Genomic DNA, 12212 nt, shown 5'->3' on the forward strand with positions numbered 1-12212 from the left:
AACCTCTAATGAATCTCTGATAGTACTTTGCAAAGCCTATGAATCTCACTTTCTCTTTGAAACTATGGGTTATCTATGAAGTCACTTCTTCAACCTTTTTCTCCTTCATCCTTTGTGCAACAAGGATATATTCTAAAAAGGTGACTTGGCCTGCACCAGACATGCATGTTTGACATGTTCTTCAATTGAGAGTGAAAAAATAATGTCCAATGTACACAGTCAAAAAGAGGTGTAATCATTCTGAAAAAAAAAATACATTTTACAAAGGGTCATTAATCAGTCTCGATGACATGACTAGATATTTGTACTGGCCAGATTTAGTAATTTAATTGATTTTATTTATCATCCTCTTTTTCTGTGATAGCATTAAGACCCATGTAATAAATGCAGGGTTTAAGCCTCATCTTTTTTCTCCACAAATGGCCGGGGAAGTGGAAGGATGAATATACCCTAAAGCCAATGCCTCATGCACATATTCCTTCCTTGGTGTTCAAGAGGTTTATGATGCATTTCCAGGAGCAATTTGAACAACACCCTTCTAGGTTAAAAAAATCCAGTAAACACTGTGTAGGGATATATTGCCCCAGACATTGGTGTGATATCTGCATGACCTCACTAAGATCGTCTAATAAACAAGGGGAATCCTGATACAGTGTTTACACAGTGTATAGTGAATGTGCATGCCTCACACATAGCTGTGTGATCTGTACAGTATTCAAATGCCTGTACCAATTTTTTCACAGAGACTCTGTATCAGAATTTGACACATTATAAAGTTGAACTGAAGTCTATATATATTCTATATTTCTGATTTTGTTAAAGGAGTGTCTTTTCCAGCTGTGGTTCCAGATGGGAGAGTGTGTAGACAAGGAACAGCAGGTAAGTGTGTGGAGAGGCAGTGTGAGACAGAAGAGTCTCTGGGGTCTGGCGTATTGGTTCAGGCAGAAAATCTATTTGTTCCAAACTGCAGTTTGGCTGAGAACACACTGCTCATGGCAGAGCTTGATACTTGCTAAGAACTTGAGGTCAGCCTGCTAAATATTTACTACACCTTGTGAAGGAGCAGAGGGACCAAGAGTAAATCATGGGCTCAGTTTTCACTGCTGTCTCTGATGAAGTGCTCAGCCTCAGAGCCTGTGCAAGCATTAGAGTTTGTTGCTCTTAGCAGCTTGGTTGTAAAAATAACAGTGCTGCATCATTAGTCAACATCTCTTTGGCAATTCCTTGTTTTAACTATGGTAAGTCATTGATTTGAGGTGATTCAGTTCTTTGTTGGATGCTGAAAAATGCTTAATTCACCGAATTCTTTGGAGAACATACAAAAATAGACTGTCATATATATCTGTGGTTCATTCCATTTTTAGTATTTTTGTATATATATGTGTAGTTGGATCACTTAAGCTTGTGTAATAACTATGTTATTCAGATTCCTTACAGAAGAAAAACATGAAATTATTATTATTTTTTTAAACAACCTTGAGGGACCACTGTACTACAGGGACAGCAACAGTTCTTCACCCTCAGTGCCACTGTAGAGGAGCTGCTGTGACTAGGGTTAGTATTCCCCATATTTTTCCAGATAACCTCCAAGTTCAAATTCTTCCTGTATAGAATTCTTAATTTGTTTTTATTCAGAGAGGATGCTTGAGCATGCTAACACCATCTGGAAAATAAGAAGTGAAGTGGCAAGAAAATTTGCCTTTTTTTTAGTACTATTTAAGATCATTCTCGTGAGTGCAGATCCTGTGACTTTTAGTTTCACTTTCACAAAGGTCAGTTTGTGACCTTTGTTTCATAGTCTCAGACATCAGGAGTTATCTTCCAGACACCCCTCAAGTCTGCTGGAATGTCTGAATTTGGTGTCTTGGTCGTGTGACTCCTGATTTGAACAATGCATCATGAAAAGACAGTTTTTACTTTCATCTACTTCATTAGAAAGATTGACCAGGTCCAGGTAGGAATCCCAGCCCAATATCAGGACTTGTTTTGTTTGGTAGTCTTTAATAAGAAGAGGGTCACTGCATTTCTTCTACATCACCACTAATGACATAGAGCTAAATAGAGGGTGTCATAACACCAAGACCCTAACCTATCCACATAAGTCTATAGAAGAGAAGTGGTAGAAGTGCTTCATATCACAGCCAGGCCCTTAACCCTAAACTGCTCAATTGTATAAATGAGATACATGTAAGACACTCTGGATAAGGGTGTCTGCCAAATGCTGTAACTGTAAATCTAAGAGTACATCAACAAGGTTACAGCAGGCCCTCCAAATCACCTGTAGTCACTGGATTCCTTTTTGGATTTATTTTGGAATTATTTTCAGGTATTATTTAATGTTTAATATTTGTAAATATTTGATTACATCTTTTCATGTGACAACACTGAAGAAATGACACTTTGCTACAATGTAAAGTAGTGAGTGTACAGCTTGTATAACAGTGTAAATTTGCTGTCCCCTCAAAATAACTCAACACACATCCATTAATGTCTAAACCGCTGACAACAAAAGTGAGTACACCCCTAAGCGAAAATGTCCAAATTGGGCCCAAAGTGTCAATATTTTGTGTGGCCACCATTATTTTCCAGCACTGCCTTAACCCTCTTGGGCATGGAGTTCACCAGAGCTTCACAGGTTGTCATTGGAGTCCTCTTCCACTCCTCCATGACGACATCACAGAGCTGGTGGATGTTAGAGACCTTGTGCTCCTCCATCTTCCGTTTGAGGATGCCCCACAGATGCTCAATAGGGTTTAGTCCATCACCTTCACCCTCAGCTTCTTTAGCAAGGCAGTGGTTGTCTTGGAGGTGTGTTTGGGGTCGTTATCATGCTGGAATACATGCTGGGATCATGCTCTGCTTCAGTATGTCACAGTACATGTTGGCATTCATGGTTCCCTCAATGATCTGTAGCTCCCCAGTGCCGGCAGCACTCATGCAGCCCCAGACCACGACACTCCCACCACCATGTTTGACTGTAGGCAAGACACACTTGTCTTTGTACTCCTCACCTGGTTGCCGCCACACACGCTTGACACCATCTGAACCAAATAAGTTTATCTTGGTTCCAGTAATCCATGTCCTTAGTCTGCTTGTCTTCAGCAAACTGTTTGCGGTCTTTCTTGTGCATCATCTTTAGAAGAGGCTTCCTTCTGGGACGACAGCCATGCAGACCAATTTGATGCAGTGTGCGGCATATCGTCTGAGCACTGACAGGCTGACCCCCCACCCCTTCAACCTCTGCAGCAATGATGGCATCACTCATACGTATATTTCCCAAAGACAACCTCTGGATATGACGCTGAGCATGTGCAGTCAATTTCTTTGGTCGACCATGGTGAGGCCTGTTCTGAGTGGAACCTGTCCTGTTAAACTGCTGTATGGTCTTGGCTGCAGTTCAGTGTCAGGGTCTTGGCAATCTTCTTATAGCCTAGGCCATCTTTATGTAGAGCAACAATTCTTTTTTTCAGATCCTCAGAGAGTTCTTTGCCATGAGGTGCCATGTTGAACTTCCAGTGACCAGTATGAGGGAGTGTGAGAGCGATGACACCAAATTTAACACACCTGCTCCCCATTCACACCTGAGACCGTGTAACACTGTCACATGACACCAGGGAGGGAAAATGGTTAATTGGGCCCAATTTGGACATTTTCACTTAGGGGTATACTCACTTTTGTTGTCAGCGGTTTAGACAATAATGGCTGTGTGTTGAGTTATTTTGAGAGGACAGCAAATTTACACTGTTACACAAGCTGTACACTCAGTACTTTACATGGTAGCAAAGTGTCATTTCTTCAGTGTTGTGAAAAGATATAATCAAATATTTACAAAAATGTGAGGGGTGTACTCACTTTTGTGAGATACTGTGTATATATATAAATATGTATATATACGCACACACATATACTCAGCATACACTTTTTTAGGAACAGTGTATTAGAAGCACCTGTACACATAAAAAAAGTTCTGCTTGGCCTGGTCAGACATGATTTGGATAAACTCTGCTGCATCCATGATTGGGTCTGTCACTCTGTCAAGGACTGATTGGAGGCAGATGCAAGTGCAGAGGTGAACAGCTCTGAGTAGAATGTCCGGGTTGTCATCTAGTAGGCCTAAGTATGGTAATTCCGACATGCCGTAAACACAGCCTTATATACTGGTACTGATTGTGCACAAACGTAGTGCAGGTGCTTGTGATCATGTGACTCGTGAGTGGCTGATACATGCTGTAGTCCCGCACTGTTATCGGTGCTAACCTGACAGGCTTAGACATAAAGGGCTCTTTAATGCTGGCTCTTTGTTAGTTAATGCTGGTGTGTTGTGGGATTCAAATCTATTTAAATACAAAAATGCACATTTTCCTCCTCCCAAGACTCTGCTCTTAGCACAGACTGAAAGATCAAAAAGAATTTTACCTGACTTCATTTGAAGCCTGCCTCATTTATTATAAGTTGATTTTATTTATGTCACCCTTCTTCATTAAAATATTGGCTATGTTATTATAATATTACCTAAATACAACTGACCTACAAAATCATGTGAGGCTACAGATTTATTTATTTATTTATTTTTGCAAAAACTGGACAGTTGAAGTTTGGAAAAAGACCAGGTAATGTTTTCCCAATCTTCAACTATCTAGTTTTGGTGGGCGTGTACCCACTATAGCCTCAGATTCGGAGGCAGTGGAACCTGATGTGGTCTTCTGCTGTCAAACCAATCTCAGAAAAACTTTTGTAACTTATTTGCAGCACCTATTATGCATTGAATATCAGTGCGCTGTCAAAACGATACATTGCATAGCAAAACATAATACTTTCACTTGAATGCTTTCTGCACCAACATATTTTATCCAAGCCCCCACTATGTTATTTGAATAAGATCGATATAAAATAAATTATTTTACATCTTTTTAGATACAGAGACTTTCTGTGTTTTGAAACCACTTGCATTACCCTACCACAAACTTTATGAATGAAGGTTTCAATATGTTTACAAAAAGAGTTAAAATAATTATATATTGATCTTATTAAAATAGCATAGTGTTAGGGAGACTTGGTTGCTGCTCTTGTAGCCCATCCTCCTCAAGGTTTGAGGTGTTGAGCTCTTGGAGATACATTTCTGCTCACCACAGTTGTAAAGAATGATTATTTGAGTTACTATGTCAGCTCAAACAAGTCTGTCATCTCTCATCAGCAATGCATTTCCACCTGCAGCACTGCCACTGACTAGATTTGTTGTTTTTATTATTTTTTTTTTTCACCATTCTGAATAAATTCTGTGTAAACTGTGTGTAGATTATTATGCAATGCATGGTACCACTGACCCTAAGTACTTGCCAGATTGCTTTACTTGTCATTTGCATGAAGCGAAACTTAGTTCAGCTTTGTCATCACACCCTCTTCATGTCACTACACCTACTGTCGCCGGAAATCTCCAGCTCTCAATGAAAATGAATGGCTTCCAGTCATCGCTTTTTTGATTCACATCACTGTATGAATTAGCAGGATCAGAGTAATGACAGCCATTAATGTTCTTCATAAGAAGAACTATGAACGAAATGATGTGTAAGATAACTAGACTTGCATTATTATCAGGAAGACCTTGTACCACTGATCTGAGTTCAGCTTAATCAGTTTAGCTGAGTTGTGAGAAATTCTGGGATACCTCACCCTCATAAGTACATAGCATTCCAATTAGTTTGACTGTAGTTTCTAAATAACTCATAGTAGTTACTCAGTAATATGCTTCATGATGAATTATTGAATAATACGATGGAAATTTAAGGGGTTAAATTTGTGCACATAATTAGCATGCATAATGTAACAAAACTCATTAAGGTCATTGTTGTCTGGAAGTGTGAATAAATGTAGAACAGGGAGTTGTGCAGATGTTATGGTATTATAAGTGGATAACAAGGGATTTTTCAATCCGTTGCTCTGTTGAGATCGTTGTTTCAGCTTGATTTTGATGGCTTCCTTCGATTGTGTTTTGAAGCACGTTTTATACAAGCTATATCAATTATTGCTCTCAAAGAACTGGCCTTTAGATGTTGATAGCAATGTCATCATCTCATGACTGTGTCCACACATGGGTAGCCTATAAAAGATCCCTGCTACATCACACTCATCCTCTGGCCATTCTTGTCAACCTGAATGACCCATGTAACCTGGAGGTCCTCCACTCAGTCATAGAAGCAAGGTTACAAACAGTACATAACCCTCTGTTCTACTTCCTTTCATTTCATTTTTGATGGTGCACATCACTAGACAGTAACAGACAGCACTCATAAGTAGTGCAGATACCATACTTTATAGAGACTGAAAATCACTTTAAATGTAAATACTGCTTCATATTTCGTATGAGAATCACTTAATGTGCTGATACTGTTCAATGCTGAGGATAAGAATCACTCAACTGAGGGTGAAAATTACCCAAAGATAAGAATTGCTCTTAATACTGTATTCTGTTGAGAATGAGGATCACTCAAACTCACCACAGAGCCGATGAGTTGAGATTAAGCCAAATCTGGTGAAGATAAATCTTGTATTCCATGCTGCTCCTTCACAAATGTCTGCAAGTGACAGTGCTCTTAGTGCTGCTCAAGAGGTAGCCATAGTACACACTGAATGGCATTTAATGGAAGAACACCCCTCTTCACATGTGTTCAAGTATGCTTGCCAATCACTTCCCTTACCCAGTGGGCTAACAGTACTAACAAGACTTTTAAGCCATTTGACAGCCACTCCCAGTAGCGCTTGAGAGACCTCACTGGACATAGGGCTGGCCTTAACACATCCTCATCTGCAAAGAGCATAGATATATTGGTGCAGCAATATCTTTGGAAGGAATTTTGGGTTCAGCAACAGATTGGCATGCTTAAACTACTCTATGGTAAAAAAAAAAAAAAAAAAAAAAGCTATGTTAAGCCAAAGCCACTTTGCATTCTCATGTGGTTCATATGGCAAGTTACACAAACTGTCTAGCACCAAATCAAGATCTCACTGTTTAATCCCTTTTTTTTCTGTGAAGGTTGAGTATGTTCTGCATCTCTTAAAACAAGTTTTGACTAGTTTATGCTCTCCCAGAGATAAACCGTCAATCTGTCTCCTGTGCATAGACAATGCTGCCACATACTGTTTTAGGGTAGACCCAGAAAGAGGCATAGTCAGAGGCATAGTTCTAGTCAGCTCTACAAAAACTCAACAAAAAAAAATATTGTTTACATTGCAGGATAAGGGGATTATGGCTAGCGTTTTTTATATCATTAAAAAAAAGAACATTCCACTTACCTGTATAAAACCAGGGCTTGCACACTCACAAGCAAAGCCTTATTTCTATACTCTGATCAACACATTCACAGTGTTGGAAATAATTATGTCAGTTTGGCTTTGCTAAAAACTGGACTTATTTGGATTTTGTTTGGGGATTCGGGTGACTGTGTGGAGTTTCTGTGCATGTTCTCCCCATGTCTGCATTGGTTTCCTCACACCTCCCATGGTGTGCATGGTGCCCTGTGATGGACTGGCATCCATCCAAGGTGTACTGTATTCCCACCTCATGGACTGTATTCTCTGGAAGGGCTCAAGACACTTACCAGGATAAAACGGTTACTGAAAGTGAATGAGCGAGTGAGAGTGTTCAGGAATCTCCTTGCCACCACCTATTGGAAACAACAGGACTTGGAGCACAAACATCTCAGATAAGCTTTAAAGCATATCATTAGTCAGACAGGGTCTTTGTCAAAACTGAATAGAGGATCAGCAGAAACAGCAGACTGACAGGTGGAGGGCAAAAACAGACCGGATTAAAGAAGAATGTCATTAGCTGTTTGGATAGAGTGTCTGAGAAACAGGAGGAATTGCATCACAAATTGCATCCTTTGTCCTTCAAACCTAGCAACACATCAAAACGGTAACTTGTACACATTTGAATTGTTTACTAGAACTACGAGACAATTCAATCAGCTGGGTCATTGAAATCCATAATACACTCTGCATCCCTAGAGAAATGAGTGTAAGGACAACCATGCAACGGGGTGGGGGTGGTGGGGGTGGTGGGGGGGTCGGGGAGACAGACAGTAGCCATGGTTGGTAGTAAAAGAAATCATTTTAAGCGTGCGCTTCTTGTCCCTGGGGCAAAATATTCAAGTCAGACAGTGTGTCTGGATGCAGTCAGGAAAATAAGCTGGGACTCTGGCTATGTAAAAGCAAAGGAGAATGAAATGATATTGTTCTAAACTAAAAGACTGTAAGAATACAGCCTAAAAAAGCTCTCTCTCACCTACGTATGCGGTATGCTTAAAAGTTTTAGTTGTTGCTAAGTAATTGGAACTTCAGTGATTTAATGATTACAATTAGAGTCTCAAGATGGGATTAATGAATGTGTATGGCTTAGATTTGAAAAATAGACCATCGATTAGTTGTCACAGTATGTGAATAGCAATCTCAGTCTCTAATAATCAAATAATTTGTCTGTTGTTGATTAATATATTTTGTTTGTGACTTATAGCATTCAATACTTGGAAATACCTAAAGGAAAAGCTATATTTGATATTTTCTGAGAGAAACCTCTGCAAAGCCAAATATTTGTTCACTGATCCCTAGAATGATAAACATCATGAGTGCTGATTATGTAATCATAATCAGTAGAATCATAAACATGTTCGCTCATAAACATATACAGTAGGCATTTGGTCATTTTTGATGTGTTAGGCATAAAACACATTGATTCCTGTTAAAATGATTAGAGTGTTCATATAAGAAGTTCATATTTGAACTGTTCTCCATTTTGCACAAACCCAATCAGTTAGATCATGTTGCAAAAACATTATACAATATTACAATTATACAAAATAAACCTTGGTGCCTTTTTAAAAACAAAGGAATGTGTCTCTTACATAAATGATACTGGTGTTACACCCAAACTCTAACTATATTTCAGACTACATTAATCATATAGTAATTAAAATCTGTTGAACATCAGATGTGGTACATAAATCTCTGTAGGATTATACACCCTCAGGACTCAGTGTAAGTGTTAGATGCTGCTGCCATCTTGCTCTAAGTGTGGAACATTTCATTACCACCACCAGCTGCTTTAAGCTTTAGCGAAAATGTGATAACAGCAGTAAGTATTGCAAAAAGCATCATGAGGTGTTGATTAGGAATGGAACAGTTATACACTCAATAGTTCACAGAATCATTGGCGACCTGCAAGAAAATTTGCATAAATTTATGTATAAAATGAATACCATGCAGTGAGTGATATTTTGAGTGATATCTACATTGATATTTCAACACAATATATGTATTTTCAAATTTAAAATGTTTTCTATAATTTTTTTTTTTTTTTTTTCATGCAAAATGCTGGTTTAAAAAAATATTGGTGCCTGTACAATTATTGTTTATGAAGTCCAAGTCCCAGTCCCTTGGAGAAAATAATAGCATTGGGTATCCTCCTGTAATGCCCAACAAGGGTAGAGACTCTTGTAAATGGATAATGGACACTTCTCCATGCAGACCATTTAAACTCCGTTCAATTCAGTCCACAAGTAATTAATAGGGTTCAAATCAGAGTGAGAGTTAGATGGCCAACATTGATTGTAACACACTTTGTTCCACCACAACAACCATTATGTGCTGATTTAGATGTGATTTATTTTGTGGTCATTATCTTGTTAACAGAGTCATCCAAGGTAGATAGATCCATCACAGGGAAAACAAGTTTTGCCTATAATATCCTGGTATGTAGCAGAATGTATGATGCCATCAATCTTCACAAGAGGCTCTGGATGAATAGCCACAAAACAGCCCCAAAGCATCAGTGATCTACCACCATAATTTACAGTGGTTATGTGGTTATTTTCTTTGTATGCACTCACCAGTGCAGCATGCTCATAAATTCTGTTGTTGAAAATTGTAACTGTTCCAGACATTTCTAAATTTTTTTATGTACCTGACTGTTTATTGTGTAACTGCATATGTATTTTTATATTCCTTATCAGACTCATGCAAACAACAGTTTGTCTCTTTTGTTTGAAAAGTTCTTTGTATGCAACACCATTTTGGATTTAGTGCAATAACACAGTTCATCAAAGGCAACAATAGATTTTCTACAGACTAACTAAAAGCAACAAAAACTAGAACTGGGTGAAAATGTGTTTGCGCTCCCTTTTATTGTAACAAATTTTTAAGAGATACTAATAAACAAATGTTAAACGGAATGATCGTTAGGAGAAAAATGCATAGTTTCTCCATTTATTTGAGATTTAATTAGGGATGCACTGAATGTTCGGCAACCGAAATTAAAAAATAAGTGAAAAGGCCGAATAAATTTGACCGAACAATGACGTGTTTGATGACGCGACAAAATAGCCTAGCAACCAGAGTGAGACGTGTGAATGTCATGACCTTGATGAGGGGGCGCGCGCGTGCACAAGCTACGTGCACGAGCTACGTGCCCTTCGGATGTTTACTCTGGACACGTGCGTTTGTTTTGTTTCTGTTCCGGAGCATAGTTCTGTCACGTCGCAAGACATAAGGGAGTAGAGTACGGAAGCAGGTAAAGACGTATTTATTTAAGGGCAGGCAGACAAATCTTAATCCCAAAAACTTAGTCAAGACAGGCAAAGGGTTATCGGGCTATCGCCAAACAGGTATAATCGGGGCAAAGCAGGAATCAAAGTCGCGGTCACAGAAAACAGGGTCAAAACACAAAACAAGAAACATGAACTAGTACTATGGACTGGGAGCAGAAAAACCAGCGGGGACTAAATGAACTAATCTATAGTTTAAACTAACTAAATCTATCAAGGAACATAACATTAACGACGTATCTAACTATACTATATCTACTATAATACTCCGCGAGGTGTACTGGGACGCGAGCAGTATATATCCCCAATATAATCAGCCGTATATAACCGATTAGAACCATTTTTTGCACTTTTTAGTGCACTTTTTGTTGTGGGCTACAGAGTGTTACATTCTTTCAGCAGTCAGTTATAGGCCTAACATAGGCTATTCAAGGGGGGCTCAAAGATGACCACATAAAAATATTTTTATTTTAGTAATTTATTTATTTAAAGTTATATTGTGCCTTGTTAGCCTATGCCTGCTGGAATAAAAAAAAATATTCTGTGTTAAATAAATATTTTGAAATTGTAGTTTTTGTAATTGATTTTTTTTCTTTGAAAAGCAAGACAAAATAGTAAAAAGCACATTTTGACTATTTAATTTATGCAATGGTGAAAAAAATGGCAAAATAAATGGAAAAAACGCGAAAAAAACGTGTTCGGTATTTGGCCTTTGGCTTTCGGCCAAGTTTTTCATTATATTCGGCTTCGGCTTCGGCTTTGGCCAAGAATTTTCATTTCAGTGCATCCCTAGGTTTAATTATTGTGTCTTGTTATATTAGTCAGTGTATGAAGTGTTCATTGGGGGATAGAATGGTACAAGTAATTCCCAGTTCTTTTTTCTCTGTGCACTTTGAGTATTATTTGCCACAATCCAACATATTTTGAGGTTTATTTGTTACTTACTTACAGTTGTTATAGTGTCAGTATGACTTACTATAAATAAGCAAGTCAGGTGTAAGGCTACATGGCAAACTGTTGCAGCACAATACACTGGCTGTGGAACATCTTTACGCATACTCAGCACTATATGTTTCTGAAGAAGAGAAGAAAATAGGTTATCACAGAGACAGGATCCGATTTCCTGTATACACATTTCGTAATTCTGCACATACTACATTGCACATGCTTGCATTACCCAATGGTCATAAATCTGGTCATAACTTTCTTTTCCTCTTACTTTGTGCTAAGGGAAAACCCATCAAGTAACATTTATTGTAAATGAAATCTTACCTGGCCAATGAATGTCTTTACGGTCCTGTACAGGTCCAGTGCCACTATCTGACAGTTTGTGATTGTAACTACAATATTTCAACCTGAAATACACACACACACAGACACACAACTATTTAATGTAATTTGGAGAACAGTAGATATAATGATATGACCTCATAAAATAAATACTTTATAGCTTACGGCCGGTTATACTTTGTAATATGACCAGAGGCATGCTGATAGGCATTTTGCTGGCTTAGGCTTTGCTGCCTCACAGCTCCAGGTTCCCCAGTTTGATCCTGTGCTTGGGTTATTTTCCATGTGGAGTCTCAAATGCTCTTCTTGTGTCTGCGTGTATTTCCT

General features: G+C 38.5%; 1 protein-coding gene across 1 annotated transcript in view; it reads left to right on the plus strand.

The window, feature by feature from the left end:
* Nucleotides 1-849: 849 nt before the first annotated feature.
* LOC128605063 (uncharacterized) overlaps nt 850-12212 on the plus strand; it is a 41813-nt gene continuing 30450 nt past the window's right edge. Inside the window, exons 1-2 of the mRNA XM_053620174.1 lie at nt 850-922; nt 1499-1554. Of these exons, the coding sequence (XP_053476149.1) occupies nt 850-922; nt 1499-1554 (129 nt within the window). The remainder of the gene's footprint in view (nt 923-1498; nt 1555-12212) is intronic.

The sequence above is a fragment of the Ictalurus furcatus genome, chromosome 3 (genome assembly GCF_023375685.1).
Source record: "Ictalurus furcatus strain D&B chromosome 3, Billie_1.0, whole genome shotgun sequence".
NCBI lineage: Eukaryota > Metazoa > Chordata > Actinopteri > Siluriformes > Ictaluridae > Ictalurus > Ictalurus furcatus.